This window comes from Mustela putorius, unplaced genomic scaffold (genome assembly GCF_011764305.1).
Source record: "Mustela putorius furo isolate JIRA1106 unplaced genomic scaffold, ASM1176430v1.1 tig00003898_pilon_pilon_pilon, whole genome shotgun sequence".
Lineage (NCBI taxonomy): Eukaryota > Metazoa > Chordata > Mammalia > Carnivora > Mustelidae > Mustela > Mustela putorius.
Window position 1 is genome coordinate 31,258,373 of NW_025422047.1, and position 17,208 is coordinate 31,275,580.

Genomic DNA, 17,208 nt, shown 5'->3' on the forward strand with positions numbered 1-17,208 from the left:
CAGGTGTGTTTGTAATTGCTCACGGAAGCATTTTTGTCACGGCTGCCTTATTTTTTTTTGTTTTTTTAGATTTATTTATTTCAGAGACAGAGAGAATATAGGGAGAGAGAGGGAAGAGGGGGAAGCAGACTTCCTGATGGGGACAGAGCGCAACTTGGGCCTCGCACCAAGCTCAACCTCCTCACCAGGAAATCATGAACTGAGTGGAAACCAAGAGTCAGACGCTTAACTGACTGAGCCAGCCAGGCGCCCCTATCATGGATGCTTTAAAATCTTTTTCACTGAGGCACCTGGCTGGCTCAGTGGGTTAGGCCTCTGCCTTCCAGCTCTGGTCATGATCTCAGGGTCCTCGGATCGAGCCCTGCATTGGGCTCTCTGCTCAGCAGGGAGCCTGCTTCCTCCTCTCTCTGCCTGCCTCTCTGCCTGTGATTTGTCAAGTAAATAAATGAAATCATTAAAAATAAATAAATAAATAAAAATTTTTGTCACAGAATTCTAACATGTCATCTTGGTGTTGGGATCTTTCTTTTTTTCATTCAGTTTGAGACCTTCTAGGTTTGTGGTGTAATTTTCTACTAAAACATGGACATTTTTGTATTATAAGACTCTGGACCTTATTTAAATCTTCCTTCTTCGTGGGCTTTCTCTGATCCCACTGGCAGGGAAAGCCTGGGAACTGCCTTGTAATTGCCAGATGCAGTAGAAATCCAAGTTTCCCACTCAGCCACTTATGGCAGCAGAAATGGGGTTCCCATTTCTGGCCAGTGGTGTGACTCTAGGCACCTCCTGCACAGACACTGTTGGGGGAGCAGAACAAATATGTCACTCCTGACTGGTAGGGATCAAAGTCCAGGCTTCCTACTAAGTCTCTGCTCGCACCACTCCAGTGGGGGTGCTGGGGCACCTCATTTTATCCTTATTAGGGTGGAAGTCTAGGCCCCCCACTTGATTTTTGCTGGGTGTGTGGGTAAGGCCAGTTTTTGTGGTGTCTGGCTGGAATGGAGTGGCTATTGTCTAAATGTTTTGTCTTATGAGGCTGTTCCTTTGCTGGTCCTTTTGCTAGGAAAAGCTTTTGTTGTGGCCTTTTGTTTGTTTGTGCCGTTTAGAATTTCTAGTTGCCGGCTTCTTCAGCATCTTCTGGATATATGAGCCAAAAAGAAAACCCAGGGAACTCATCACTCTTTCCTCAGATTCCAAGGTCTCCAGACAGTCTGCCTCCTCTCCAACTTTCAGTCTTAAGTTGCTTTATACATAACAGTCAGGGTTTTCAGGTTCTTGTTTCTTTTTTAAGATTTTATTTATTTATTAGAGAGATGGAGAGAGAGTACAAGTAGGCAGAGCAGCTGGCAGAGGGAGAGGGAGAAGCAGGCTCTTTGCTGAGCAGAGAACCTGAGGCAGGGCTCAATCCCTTGGGATCATGACCTGAGCCGAAGGCAGATCCTTAATGACTAAGTGACCCTTGTGCTCCCAAAGTAAAATTTTCTAAGACATTTGGTTATTGGCATATGAAGTAATTACAAACTTACCAAAAGTTACAGTTGTGAACATATTCCTGCAAAGAATCCAGAGAGTTGATCATCTCAAAGACGTAAGAGAAAGACCTGAAAGAGGGGAACTACCGAATAAACAAACCTAATTAAATGAGAATATGGTTTTGTCAAGATTTAGATGAGCAAATAGAGGGATGACTCTATTGCCTCCCAAAAAGTCCTGGGGAAGACATTGCCTTCTGCATCCTAAAGAGGAAGAGCTACTCCTATAAAACTGGGGCCCCTGTATATCTTCCACACCTAAGAAATAGAACTATTTTATTTAAAAATGTCTGAGTGGTGTTTTTTTTAAGCAGGTAGGCATATTCCAAACCTCCTTTCTTTCGTTTACTGAGAATCCCTGTCACAGGCTGTTACTGTTCTTAATGGGAGGAATCTTACTCCTCCAAGGGTTTGGGCCCCAAAAGATGCAAATCCCACTGCCATGGTACAATAAATTAGTTCCTATGGTCGGTATGTATCATATGTAATAGTACAATTCTGATTTGTAAAAATTCTAGATTCAGAATACTTGAAAAACACGTATTATTTTATTTGTACATTTAAAAAGTTGTACATAGAAACTTGTAATACAGTTCTATAAAACTGGAAGAACTGTCAGGGAAGAGGGAGGGTGTTACCTTTTACTGATTGATCATGAAGGAAGTTAGAGAAATAAAACAAAAACACAGTAAAATGTTTAAAAAAATTAAAGAACATTTTCCAGGTACAAATTTTATAAATACAAAACAAATTCACAAATTATTTTGAATGCTAAATAAATATCTAGTTAATAAACTCAGACTTAATACCTCCGGCCAGCACTGGTACAGCACTGCAAGGATATAAAATTCGATTCATTCATGTGTAGTGTTGAAAGAATGTGTTCATTAAACAATTCTTAGACATATACACTTTTCTAAACTGTGCTATAATAGAAGATTTATCTGTATACAGAAGATTTGTCTGTATACAGAAGACTTATCTGTATACAGACAAATCTTCCTTCATATCACTTCTAAAAAAAAAATCAAGGACAAAATAAATCACAGGTGAAAAAATATTTTCAAAGATATTGGGACACATGAATGATCTCAAAATGTACAAAAACCTCTGTAAACCAGTACTGTATCCAATACATCTATTAAACTTATTAGATACTGAACAAAACTGTAGCAAAGGAAATCTTTCCTACATTCTCCTGAGTGCTTAATATTAAAATTGAGAATATAGTGCAGGCCACACTTCAGTGTGGTCAATCAGTTGTTATTGCTTTATATATATATGTCTGCTTTAGAGCATGATTTAATGTTCCATTTTCATGAACAATTTGTTTTCCTCAAATACATCCTTTAGAAGGACAAAATTAGATTCGTGACTTTTTTGCAGCTGGTGGTGTGCTAACTTGATCCACGTTCCCAGGAGTGACATGGAGTCCAAGTTTTTGAGCCTGAATATGAAAAAATGCTTGAAGCCTAGTTCCAGCTTTTGCTTCACTTGTGTTACGAGGGTTGTACTCAAAGCAGTTTGAAAACATTAACTCAATATCATCGATAAATTCCGCTAGAAAGAAAAAAACAAATGAAATTAGAATAAAAGTACATAATTTATAAACCTAATTGTTTGTTTATATGATATCTGGAAATGTCATTAAGAAAATGTAAGTCCACTTTTTTCTTTAGAAATTGAAGCCTCTGAAACAAGGTAGCAGATCTAAAGCTCAAAACTGTTTAACTACTAATGCTTTAACATTGTTCTACAGAAACTATGCAATTATGTAATTAGGAATGTTACATAATTACTCAGGACTTCTATTAAGTCAGATTCTACAAAATATCTAACTCATTCAAATTGCTATCTCTTCCTTCATCTACACAGACAGCATTTTAGAGACCTCTTGGGATCCCATCTACATAATCACATTAATATACATCATTTAAATCACAAGAAAACAGCTGTTACCTCTTTAAACAAAAATAATTATCAGAGAAGAACATAAATTACTTACATGCTAATTTATATTCACATTTGTTCACTTTTTCACGAATTATATTTAAGGCAATGGGCTTTTTGATGATGTCATAATAGTCTGGGACCTGTAAAATAATTCAAACATATCTCTTGTCTCTTGTATAGAAAATTTATCAGAATGTGTTATGGTGAGTGGTGGGAATTGTGTAAGACTGAGGATTCACAGACCTGAACCCCTGAAGCAAATAATACATTATATGTTAATTAAAAAAAAAAAAAAGAAAGAAACGAAATTTATCAGAGATAAGAGGTCAAATATGTGAAGGTTCTGCACTTAATATCAACTGAATATTAATTTTTGAATACTATTATTCCATTAAAACCACTTAATATGCTTCAGTCACTATAATGTTATAGAAGCTTATTTGATACTATAAAAAAATGACAGCTTATTGTGAAAAGAAAAAGCTTATGATTTTTCTTGTGTGCTCTCTATTTCTCTCCAAGAGATACATATATGTATCTATAAAGTTACTTAATGAGCATTATTGCATTTGTAATAAATAATAAAATGTATGTAACAAAACTTAGTTCAGCACAACTACTACTCAGGAAAAATAAAAGTCAAATGGAGATTTAATTTTGCAGGATGCTATCCAATGGTAATTAGTCCTTCACATTTAAAAAAAATATATTTTATTATTTGACAGAGAGAGACACAGTGAGAGAGGGAACACAAGCAGGGGGAAGTGGGAGAGGGAGAAGCAAGCCTCCTGCTGAGCAGGGAGCCTGATGTGGGGCTCCGTCCTAGGACCCTGGAATCATGACCTGAGCTGAAGGCAGATGCTTAACTGAGCCACCCAGGCGCCCCAATCCTTCCTCTAGAAATCTCAAAGTAGAATTTGGAAGGTGTCACTTTTCATTCAGAAACCTTCACCTAACACACCTGACAAGTGAGACCCTTTATAATCTACTTGTGCCTCTCTAACGTACCTTTTATTCCATTCAAACTACTCATCATTTCCCATATTCTCACCTCTGGGTCTTTAACTTATCACACTCTTTTCATGAAATGTCCTTATTCCATTTCTCACTGTTGAAATTTCACCTATCTTTAATGACCAGACCAAACAGTTTCCATTAAAAACTTTCACATTCCTGCTATTCCCACCCTCCGAGATGCTCAAATCAATCTCCTTTTCTTCTGTACTTCTGGAAGTCCATGAGAACTTCTTTACTGGGGGAGCGGTGAACTGGGTGATGGGTACTAAGGAGGGCACGGGTTGTAGTGAGCACTGGGTGTTCTACGCAACTAACGAATCACTGAACACTACATCAAAAACTAAGGATGTAATGGGGCACCTGGGTGGCTCAATGGGTTAAGCCTCTGCCTTCAGCTCAGGTCATGATCCCGGGGTCTGGAGATCGAGCCCCACATCTGGCTCTCTGCTCCGCAGGGAGCCTACTTCCTCCTATCTGCCTGCCTCTCTGCCTATTTGTGATCTCTCTTTCTGTCAAATAAATAAATAAAATCTTTAAAAAAAAAAAAACAAAAAACTAAGGATGTACTGTATGCTGGCTAATTGAACATAATGAAAAAAATTAAAATTAAAAAAATAAGTTAAAATGCTTTAAAAAATATTAAAAAAATAAACTAATCTGATTCTATTAAAAAAAAAAGAACTTCTATTATAGCACTATCACACTGTCCCATCTGCTGCAGCTCATGACATGCCCCACATGTATCAATAACTCCAGCACCATCTCAAATGCCTTAGTGTGAGGCCATCTCTGTTTTTACGAGTACCTACCTTTCACATCAGTGTTCTTACACAGTGAGATCTCAGCATCAGCAACATCTCAGATCTAGCGAATTAAGAACTCTGGGGTGAGGCCCAGTAACCTGTGTTTTAAGAAGCCCCCACCGCCCAGGTGATTCTGGTGTATACCGAACATTGAGAACAGCTGTTTTACATTACAGAAATACCAAGAATAGTACACAGTTGAATTAAATCTACTCATACTCCTTACACAGAATAAACACATTGGAGCCATGTCAACATACTGTCATCATGCATGAGAACTGGTCACAGGGTTAGAGGGGACTAAGGAGAGCATGCTCTCTAGTGGCCTTTTTTTCAGTGTGGAAACTAACTTTCCAAGTGTTTAAAAAACAAAGTAAATAGTGACTAATGGGTGTTTTGGCTACCTCAAAGTTGCCATGCAGACTAAATCAGATCATATATACATGACTACATTTGATCAAGTGTAATAATATTACCTGGATTTTGGAAACGAGTTTCAGAAAAGGCCAGCTATCATCATGGCGTACCAGTTCCACAACGAGCTGTTCAAAAGCAGACAATTCATGGACACCTCCTTGTCGACCAGAACTCCTTCGATTCAGGGTCAGAGGAGAGGATTCTAAATAAATAATTAATTTTAGGTGATGACAAAGCAAAATATTTGATCACTACAGGCTTTATGGGTATATAAATGCAACATAAATGCAAACAGAAAACTGATATTCTATATATGCTGAAATAAACTAACTTACATTCTGAAACATGAAAATCTGAACTAAATATTCACTCTTTCCTGTTTAAAAAAAACTTTATTTTATTTTATTATTTTTTATGATTATTAATTTTTTAAAAAGGTTTTTATTTAAGTAATCTTTACATCCAATGTGGGGCTTGAACTCATGACCTTGAGATGAAGAGTCGCAAGCTCTTCCAATGGAGCCAGCCAGGCACCCCTAAAGATTTTATTTTTAAGTCATCTTTACACCCAATGTGGGTCTCAAACTTACAACCCCAAGATCAAGAGTTGCATGCTCTACCGACTGAGCTAGCCAGGTGCCTCACTATCTCCTTTTTGATCATAAAATTTCCAAATTAATTAAACATTTATTGGGAACATGCTATAAACATGTTTTATTAATTAAACATGTTTTATTTATTATTATTTATTTATTTATTATTAATTAAACACGTTTTATTTATTAACCTACTGTAATATGAAAGAAAATTCCTAGGACATAAAGTTTATTTTTTGCCTATTCTATTAAAAATATTTTTTCAACTATAATAAGCAAGCAATTCTCCAGAATTTCCTGAAACACATCCTTAGGAAAGCAAACTCTTCAGATCTAGCAAGTAGGCCTCTTTAAAATTATCCTGCATAATAGAAATGTAATGCTCAACAATGAAGTAAAAGATTATCTTAAAGATAAAGATAATCTCCCTATTTATTGGGGGGGGGGAGCAAGTTGTGGGGCAGGGAGGAGCAGAGGCAGAGGGACAAGTAGACCCCAGGCTGAGTGTGGAGCCTGAGGTGGGCTTCAGTCCTGTGACCCTGGAATCACAAACTGAGCCAAAATCAAGAGTCAGTCCCTCCACCAACTGAGCCACCCAGGTGTCCCTATTATCTTAATTTTATATGGCGACTTTGTTAAAGCAAAATGCTTTCTGACAAAACTCAAGGTATATATAATGAAATCTCAAGAGTATGAATTAGCATAGTTCATACTATGAATTCAGGTATTTAAATTCTCCGCTTAAATATAAATGCATACATTTCCTCCTCCCCCTTTGTCATTGGAACCAGGTTAGTAATTTTATAAATGAATTAAAAAATTTTTTTCTTAGCAGAGTTTTTTAGAATACAAATGTTTTAGGTATACTATGTTTCCAAATAGCTTGAAGTTCAGAATTGGTGAAAAGCAAAACAGATAGATAATGGGACAGGAAAAGCTAAATTAGATCTTGGTGCCAAGTTACCTGATACCATACCTTTCCACCATCCCCACAATCTGGTGATTGCATAACAGACTGTCTTCCATTCTTTCACCAATGAACACCTTAATCCTCTCAAGTATTTGAATAATGCAATACAACCTCTCTATAGTTCAAGGAACAGTATCATTTTTTATGTCTAATTTCATTTTTTGGAACTATCAAAGTTTTATTACTACTGATATTAAAGGAAAGAAATAATAGAATTGAAGAGATCATAAAGAGATTATTGCTTGGATAAAGATTACTATAAACAACAATTATCAGAAACTTCCCAAATAACCCAATGTAGCTTGTCTAGATGATGATGAGTATGTGTATTTTAAAGGAGGAAAAGAGAATGAAGTGTTATAACGTCTTCTACTGACACTACTGAAATGTTGGTCAATCTCTCCATTAGAGACAGGACACTGCAACTTTCTCACAACTACCTTACTAGAAAAATACTCGTATCATTTACATTATTCCCCAAAGTGCTGTCCTTTCAATGAATATTATGCCTCAGGCCACACTACTCCCTAGTCACTTTGTCTACTAAAGTGACAGCCTTTAAGAAATGATGCAAAATATCTCAACACTCAGTCTTCCCAAATGATTCTATTTTCTTAGGTAAGAATAATTTAAATTAGGCTTCTTCATACCTGTAGACTGTCTTTTCCTTCCTCTTCTCTTGGATTCACTATCTTGGAGAGAAAGTTTTGGAGTAACATTTAGAGATCTTGACTTGTCACCTGACTTCGTGGCAATGACTCTGAAGTTAGGGAAGTTGGGACTATTTTCTGGAGTACTATTAGCACTCTTCCTGCCTCTGCGTTTTCTACGAGGACTAAGTAATTCCACAAATACATCTGCTTGCAGTGGGCCGTAACTCTGGCGAGTAGAACGACCAGCAATTCTTAAAGATTTAGTTTCTGTTGGAGGAGCAGACTTTATCTTTCTAAGGCTTCTACCACTGGTGGTTTTAGAGGGAACAGTTGTTTTGGGTGTACTCTGCTGACTCCTTGAAGTATATCTTCCAGGATCTTGTCGTTGGCCACGACTTGAGAAAGAAGAGCTAAGTCTCCCTCTTGTTTTAATTGGCAATCTAACTTGCGGTCTTCCTCGTTTTGGTGGGCTGTAAATATTGTTAGAAAACATAATTATTGTACAGAGAAACAATGTGCATAAGATTATGTCTATTCCCCTTGTTCTACTATTCAGCCAGTGAGTTCTACATACATTTCTTTGGTGTCCTTACGCTACAGGAGACTATCACTTTTCATTACCATTGATGCTGAGGTAACCCACAGATTGGTCAAAGTAGGCCCTAAACCTGTCCTGAATATGAAGCTAAGAATCTCTTTGCCATTTTCTGATTGTCAAGATAAAATACAGAATTAGGTTCAACACTTTAGTAAACTCTATTCCCAACATGGGGCTAGAACTCATGACCCTCAGATCAAAAGTTACATGCTCCACTGACTGAGCCAGCCAGGCACCCCTACGTTCATCCTTCAATTGCCTTTAAGTTGTAGACAAGGACGAAACAACCCCATTAAGCCTCTTTTTATCCATCTGCCCACATATCTGGACTTTCAGTTTACCTAAAATATTTCCAAGTATTTTCTAAATTCATTATCATCTTTATGTCTAACACAAATACTGCCCTTATCATCTATAGGGATGACGGCTCCTACTAGGTGGAGCTAGTAAAAAGTAACAACTTGCTTACATTAGATGGGGCAGCTCTCTCTACCTATCCTCCGCAGACTGGCCTTTCTGTACTTTCTCAGTCCAAAGCTGCCCTTGTTTTATATCCACTTTCCTGATTCCACATGAATGGGGTTCAAATGTTAAAAAGGTGGGGAGGTCTTGGGGCAAACAAGGGGGAGAAAGCTCTAGTGCTGCCATAGCAGGAATGACCAGGCCCCCACTCCACCCCATTCATTTGGCCTGGGTGACACAGCTTGCTAAGTTGCAGAACACCTGGTTATATGGTGGTATAGAAGTTGTTTCTGGGGGCTAATGTGGAAGGAGTAGAAGATTACCAGGTGCTTCCTGGCCTTTCTGTCACTCTCTCTATAAATGCCAAGACCACCAATATTTGAAGATAACTCCTTGAGAAAGCAAGAGAGGCACTGGGAAGCTGCATTCATCTTTATATCATGAATATCCTTTGGGACGCTTATTTGCTGCTTTAGGCATAAAATTAAGTAAAAATCAAACTCAGCGGGTCTGGATTGGTATTCCTGTCCAAACGTGAGCTCATATTTGATTTTATAACCTGGCTAAACTCACATAGGTACTACACTCCCTTAGGAATAACTTTAAATTCTTAGAATACTAAAGCAAGGAAAACTTCAGGCCACCATATTACATACCAGTTTTAAAAAAGTTGTGGGCCCCAATCATTCCATTTGTATTTGAGTAGTCAAGAGACTGTTATTTAGCTATGACTCGCAAACTCTCACTTTGTTGCATGTTAGGACTTACCTGACTTCTTCCTCTTCGTGAGAATCATCTTCATCTTGTTCTATCTCATACTCCTCCTCCTCACTTTGACCCTCTTCATCATCATCATCAACTTCATTGTCCTCGTCTTCCATACCATCTTCCATCTCTTCATCACTTTCCAAGGATGGTCTCTGTCTAGATGAGAGTCTTCTAGAACGTTGCTTTGGCCGACACTCTGGACAAAACCAGTCGCCTTCAGGCACAGTCTGACAAGTCACAGAAATGATCATTAGTCATCTGTCACTCAAAAATCAATCACTCAATTCTAATCTAAGGCAAAGAAGAGGAAAAAACTACCTTGAGCTTTGGTCGAACACAATAGGTGTGATGACCCCGATCACAACCATCGCAGAGTACCATGTTTTCAGCATCACCCTTCTTTCGGCATATCTTGCAACGAGCATTCAATATAGATTTAGACCATATCACACTACGATCCAAGGTGGAGAGATGAAGAAAGACTTGGGACAGACTAGCAGAAGCAAGGAGAGACTCTCTCCAACGGTCCAGGACTGTTTTGTAAGAACGTCCACTGTCACTGGCATCTTAAATGACAAAGTAAAGTGATTTAAGTTTCTAGACAAACCTTCAGATATCTCCTAGAGTTATTTTCTTGGTATTTTAAACAGGTTAGATATTAAAGTTCTAAAACTTAACAAAAAGATCATGTTGATATTAAAAATGAAACCGCATGTTAAAGAAAATATTTGCTGAGCCACATCTTATTTGTGACATAAGAAATTACTTAAATCCTAACTCAAAACTTCGGGATTCCAACTGTTAAAAAAAGAAAAATAACTTAGGCAATATGTTCTCAAACTTGTCTGACCTGACTTACTAGCTAGATATGATTACAAGCCATTTACTATCCATTTGAGTCAAGAATATTGCTTCCTCTTTTTGGATAAAGGATGGACTGCTCTTGGATGCCTGGGTGGCCCAGTGGGTTAAAGCCTCTGCCTTCAGCTCAGGTTATGATCTTAGGGTCCTGGGGTCGAGCCCTGCATTGGGCTCTCTGCTCAGCAGGGATCCTGCTTCCCCCTCTCTGCCTGCCTCTCTGCCTACTTGTGATCTTTCAAATAAATAAATAAAATCTTAAAAAAAAAAAAAAAGATGGACTGCTCTCTTAGTTAAATACCAATCATATATGATTTTTTTGGGGGGGGCTGATGAAAATTTTCTGAAATTAGATCGTGGTGAATGGTTGTACAACTGTAAATATACTAAAACCCACTAAATTATATACTTCTTAAAAGGATGAATTTTGCTTATGTGAACTACATCTCAATAAAGCTATTATTAAAAATATCAATTATGTAGAAATTCCAACTCTATTGTCTTCTATCTCTAAGAAAATATTTTTTTAAATGAGGTAAATTAAAAAATACTAATATCTCACGTTTCCCAAAAGAACTTTCAGTACCAATATCTACATAAGAACATTTGAAACTTCCTTTCATTAATAACATCATTCTTTTGTCTTCTGGACTAAAAAATTTATTAAAAGTCATTTGATTAGGGGCACCTGGGTGGCTCAGTTGGTTAAGCATCTGCTTTCAGTTTGGATCATGATCTTGGGGTCCTGGGATTGAGCCCTGCATTAGGCTCCCAGCTTGGTGGGAGCCTGTTTCTCCCTCTGCCTCTCCCTGCTGCTACCCCTGCTTGTTCTCTCTCTGTCAAATGAATGAGTAAAATCTTAAAAAATAAGTCATTTGGTTAGATGGTATTAACTAGCCGGCCTATCATTTTACATTAGCATGTGATTTCTCTCTTCAATTAATATTCAATTATTGCTGACACATTAGTTTTCCTGACATTAAACTTAATTATGAAGGGACTACCACATAATGTCAAAATTCTACAAGGTATATATGACTTCATATATAGTTTGTTTCTATTATGATATCTTTCCTACTATTACCCTCAAAAAAAGTCCTTTTGGGCAGTAGCCTAATGGTTAAGGGAATATAGGCTCTGGAGTCCGTCTGCCTTGGGGTAAGTACTAGCTCCCCTATGTGAGTGAGCTCGGTCAAGTTACTTAACTCCTCTGTGCCTCAGGTTCCCCAACAGTAATATGTATATACCATCTACCTCTGAGGGCTATTGGGAAGATTAAGTGGGGTAATATACACAAGACAAGTAAAATGCCGGTCATGGAGTAAATACTGTTACTGTTAACCATTATTCCTACATTATACTGTTCCTCCCGTGTGCCACTATTTAGAAGATAGGAGAAGTCTATTCTATGGTCCCTATCTTTAAGAAATTTTTTATATAGCTAGGAGAACACAGGAGTTGAAGTCAGAAAAGAGCAGACTGCCAAACACTAGTAAGTCTTGAGCTCCTATTTCTCGGGCAGGATGAGAGAGACAGGACTTGAAATCTAGGGCTCACCCAATGTGTTAAATCCTTTCTGGAAAGCTAGAACTCCAAAGCTATATCCTCAAGCATCAGGTGGAAAAGGGTACCATGAGGAAAAAAAGTAGTGAGGAAATCAGCTTATCTGGACCTTGAAGTTGGGTGGAAAGGGAAAATAAATCTACCCGAGAACATGTAACTATAAGCAATGCATTAAGCAGTTTAAAACCTGAAAAACATAAGATTTTCAAAGTGGTCCAGGTTGGTAGTGACCTCAGGTGAATGACAGGAACAAGTACAAATCTTTGCAATTCTCTCTGAAGAAATTTCCATAGATCAAGTTCTGAGGAATGAGAGTTAACAGTCACACTCACAATGCACATGTGGAAACAAAACACTACAGGCAAGAGCTGGCAGAATCAGACCCATAAAGACTTGAGAGATTCGAATTAGACACAGGATATCTTAAAACATATTTAAGAAATGTTTTTTGTTTTTTTTTTTAAATATGTATTTTTTTAATTTGACAGAGAGATCACAAGTAAGTAGAGAGGCAGGCAGAGAAAGGGGAGAAGCAGGTTCCCCACTGAGCAGAGAGCCTGACGCGGGACTCGATCCCAGGATCCTGAAACCATGACCGAGCTAAAGGCAGAGGCTTAACCCTCTGAGCCACCCAGGCGTCCCTAAGAAATAAATGTTTTGAAAATATAAGTAACCAAGCAGTTTGAAAAAGCTTAAGAACCTCCAAAAATAATTGAGAGCAATAACTCAATGGGAGAGGGAAAAAATAAAAGGGTCAAAGGCTCTTCAAGCAAAGCTAAAAAGAAATATTAGCAAAGTAGGAAATCAATACAGTAATACAGTCCATTTGATTTATTTCCACCCTCTCATTTGTGTTTTCTATTTGCCATGGTTTTTTGATATAAGGCTTCAAGAAAAGCTCTGGTCTGAGCAGGATCTCTAAGGAAGGAGGCAACAAAAACTGCTAGTTCAAAGATCTTGAAGAAATCTTCCTGGATAACTCAACTTAAGAGGACATTCTTATTAGTAAGTGCAAGAAATAAGGGTGGAAGAAAAAGCCAAACTGTAAAGAGCCTCTGGAACCTTGAAAGTCAGTATGAATGATTTTTAACTCAAAGGTTGGTGAAACATTAAGGGCTTTGATCAAAGAGTGTGCTTTAAGAAAATTAAATCAATAGTAGCCCAAAGTCCAATTTTTATCCCACCTACTTTTATTGATCTATTATTATTATTTTAAAATTTATTTATTTGACAGAGAGAGACACAGCAAGAGAGGGAAAACAAGCAGGGGGAGTGGGAGAGGGAGAAGCAGTCTTTCTGCTGAGCAGGGAGCCTGACGCTGCACTCGATCCCAGGACACTGGGCTCATGACCTGAGCTGAAGGCAGACGCTTAACGAATGAGCCACCCATGAGCCCCTCCCACCGACTGTTAAATGGATGTTCACATTTTCACATTTTTATATAGTACCTAAATAAGGATGAAAAAGAGTGCATATAACTGATTCCATTTTTCTTTTGTCTTGCTGCTTCTTTAGATTATAAAATTCTCAAGGGCAGAAACATCTTGTTTCTCTTTTATCTTCCATCATGCTAGCACAAATAAATTCCTCAAGAAGTTAGGATTAGGATTTTACTAATATGAAATAATGGCAGAGTCATATGATCAATTATTACACTGGGAAATTTCATATTGTTAACTGCCACTACATAGTAATCCATGTGACCATGCTATGTAGGTTTTTCCCGGAGATAAAACAATACAAGAACTCCCACCCTATAACTCTCCCTATGCTAGTAAAAAAGAAGGAAAAAAAAGCTGTACATAAATACCATATGCAAAATAAATAAACAAACCTCCACCACTGTTCCACTTTTTCACTAATAACTTAAGTATATTAAAATTCACAATGTCAACTTTTTATATACCAATTTTTAGAAAGTTTCATTAGCTGAGGTATGCAATGTAGAAGAAAAATGCTAGGAAGATGATATTGTTTTATAAGCTTGTTCCCAACTTCATTCCTTTCCAAAAAAATTAAATTCAAGGTTTTCTGTCAAAAGCTAAATATTCAAACTAGTACTCAGCAACATAGAAAATAAAATCATAATTTTTTAAAAAGACAGAATTCTTTAAAAAGTTAAGAAGGGGGTGCCTGGGTGGCTTAGTGAGTTCAGCCTCTGCCTTTGGCTCAGGTTATGATCCCAGGGTCCTGGGATCTAGCCCCGCATCGGGCTCTCTCCTCGGCAGGGAGCCTGCTTCCCTTCCTCTCTCTCTGCCTGCCTTTCTGCCTACTTGTGATCTCTGTCTGTCAAATAAATAAGATATTAAAAGAAAAAAAAAGTTGGGCGCCTGGGTGGCTCAGTGGGTTAAAGCCTCTGCCTTCGGCTCAGGTCATGATCCCAGGGTCCTGGGATCGAGCCCCACATCGGGCTCTCTGCTCAGCAGGGAGCCTGCTTCCTCCTCTCCCTCTGCCTGCTTCTCTGCCTACTTGTGATCTCTGTCAAATAAATAAAATCTTAAAAAAAAAAAAAAAAAGTTAAGAATTTACCACCTCTCACACTAGATTGATCTTCCTCTCTCTTTTTCTTATCCTTTCTTTCCTATCTCCTCTTTGATCTTTATTAATGTTATCTAATTTCAAATTGATAAGGTTAAAGGATTTTTTCATAGCTTAAGGATTTAACCATAAAGCATGAATTTATAAATAATGAAATTACCAACCTAAACAAACAGTTCTCACATATCTTACCTAAATTATTCAAATATGAGTATCTTCCTCAAGTTAAAAAAAAAAGCCAAGTTTTACTAATGTGATTAATTTCTAGAATAAAAGAGACATCCTGAGGAAGGTGGAATGTAAGTAGAATTCTTATTTCTTACTTGCTTCCTCAAGAAACTATAGTAATCCCTGAAACTAAACTGGGAAAATGCCTACCACAGTTAATTTGCTATGCTGAAAAATAATTGAAAGAATGGAGAATTTTAATATATATTCTATCTCAAACATTCATAAAGCAGAATCCCCATTTCTTTCCCACATTAAGGATATTCTTGATTACCTTGCTCTAAATATTTAGATTATCTTGAAACTCTAGAGGAACCTCTATCTCTTGTTGTCCCATTCAAAACAGATCCTCCAAAGGCTTAAACATAACACAAAAAGCGGGACGTCTGGGTGGCTCGGTTGGTTGAGCCACTGCCTTCAGCTCGGGTCATAATCCCAGAGTCCTGGCATCGAGTCCCACAGGGTTCGCCTGGTTTGTGGGGAGCCTGTTTCTCCCTATCCCTCTCCCCCTGCTTGTGCTCTCTTTCTCTCTGTCAAATAAATAAATAAAATCTTTAAAAAACAAATATAATACAAAAAGCTACAAACATCAATTATTCTATTAGCTTTTTATGGGGTAACAATGGTAGATGATAATATTCATATTATAAATGATCAACATCTAAACTTTGATCAACATTTACCACCAAAGTTAAGTTGAACTTTTCTTATTTCACCTTTTTTAAGACCTCAAGCTGAAATTGTTTATTTTATATCCCTTAGGATGAAATTAATGTTCCAACACTCTTGTATACAAACTAGCGTAAAGAACACTATAGCTCTCAGCTCTCATATAACCTACTAGATGTAAATTGCAACATCTCCCAGCATTAACTTGTTCTCTTTGTCTAGATATTTAATGAGATATACTCATGAAAATATGGACACACTAAACAATTTGACGTTTTCCCCTTGAATTTATAAACAACTTTAATCGTTGGTAGTTTCAGAAATGTAAAAATCAGCAGAGCTGTCTTTTATCTCTTTTGGAATCACAGAATTAATGAATAGTAGTAAAATACTTATAAGGGCTACATAGTCTATAAATAACTTTAAAAAAATATTTTATTTATTTATTTGAGAGAGAGACAGTGAGAAAGGGAACACAGCAGAGGGAGTGGGAGAGGGAAAAGCAGGCTCCCCATGGAGCAGGAAGCCTGATGCAGATCATGACCTGAGCTGAAGGCAGACGCTTAACGACTGAGTCACCCAGGCGCCCCTACAAATTACTTTTAATTGAAATTTTAATTTTAGTAATTGTAGATTCACATATGGTTGTAAGAAATAATAGAGAGGGATCATTTGTATATGTAATTCGATTTAGACACCAAGTATTTTTTTTTTTAAAGATTTTACTTATTTGAGAGAGAGACAGAGATACCAATAGAGATGGAGAGAGCACAAGCAGGAAGAGGGAGAAGCAGGCTCCCTGCTCAGCAGGGAGCCTGACCTGAAGCTTAATCCCAGGACCCCAGGATCATGGCCTGAGTACAAGGCAGACAGATGCTTAATCAACTGAGCTACCCATGCCCCAAGACACAGAAAATATTAAGAAATATTGAAGACTGCTAAGTAAGATTGATATAGGAAATACAAACTAATATTTTTATGAGCTATGACAATACATGTTTATTTCCACAACTGCTACCTCCAAATCTGAAAAGTGAGTTGTTGAGCTCATGGTGGAATTACCAATTTATAAAAATATGAATAGGTTTATTAGAACCTATTTATTATGAGATACTGGCCATAAACTTTTCAATTTCAAAACAGACATTTTACAAATACATTCACATTCTGACAGCACCATATATTTACAAAAACTTTGTTCTTACTATTCAAACAAGGTAATATTCAAATAATTTAAAAGGCATTTTAGTCTATTTAAGTTGCTTTCAATATGAGACCAAATGGATATGGTTTCATTTATTTATTTACTTATTTTGAAAGATTTTATTTATTTGAGAGCAAAAGAGAACATAAGCAGGGGAAGGGTCAGAGGAAGAGGGAGAAGCAGACTCCCTGCTGAGTGGGGAGCCCAATGTGGGCTGAAGGCAGATGCTTAACTGACTGAGCCACCCAGGTGCTGCAAGATACGGTTTTAAAATCTTTCTTCTACCCCACTACTGAGATACAAATTAACTTGAATATGACGAGTTATAAAGTAACGTATCAGAAAGAGCACACAGAAGTAGAAGAAATTATGAGTTATG

At 37.4% G+C, this 17,208-nt stretch overlaps 1 protein-coding gene across 2 annotated transcripts in view; it reads right to left on the reverse strand.

Moving 5' to 3' along the window:
• Positions 1 to 2,058: 2,058 nt before the first annotated feature.
• The window catches only part of BAZ1A (bromodomain adjacent to zinc finger domain 1A), a 98,557-nt gene continuing 83,407 nt past the window's right edge, over positions 2,059 to 17,208 (reverse strand). For both annotated transcript variants that reach the window (XM_045067930.1, XM_045067929.1), the window contains 6 exons: positions 10,088 to 10,335; positions 9,770 to 9,996; positions 7,939 to 8,411; positions 5,782 to 5,924; positions 3,538 to 3,625; positions 2,059 to 3,092 (listed from right to left, as the gene is read on the reverse strand). In XM_045067930.1, the coding sequence (XP_044923865.1) occupies positions 2,896 to 3,092; positions 3,538 to 3,625; positions 5,782 to 5,924; positions 7,939 to 8,411; positions 9,770 to 9,996; positions 10,088 to 10,335 (1,376 nt within the window). In that variant the 3' untranslated portion in view covers positions 2,059 to 2,895. The remainder of the gene's footprint in view (positions 3,093 to 3,537; positions 3,626 to 5,781; positions 5,925 to 7,938; positions 8,412 to 9,769; positions 9,997 to 10,087; positions 10,336 to 17,208) is intronic.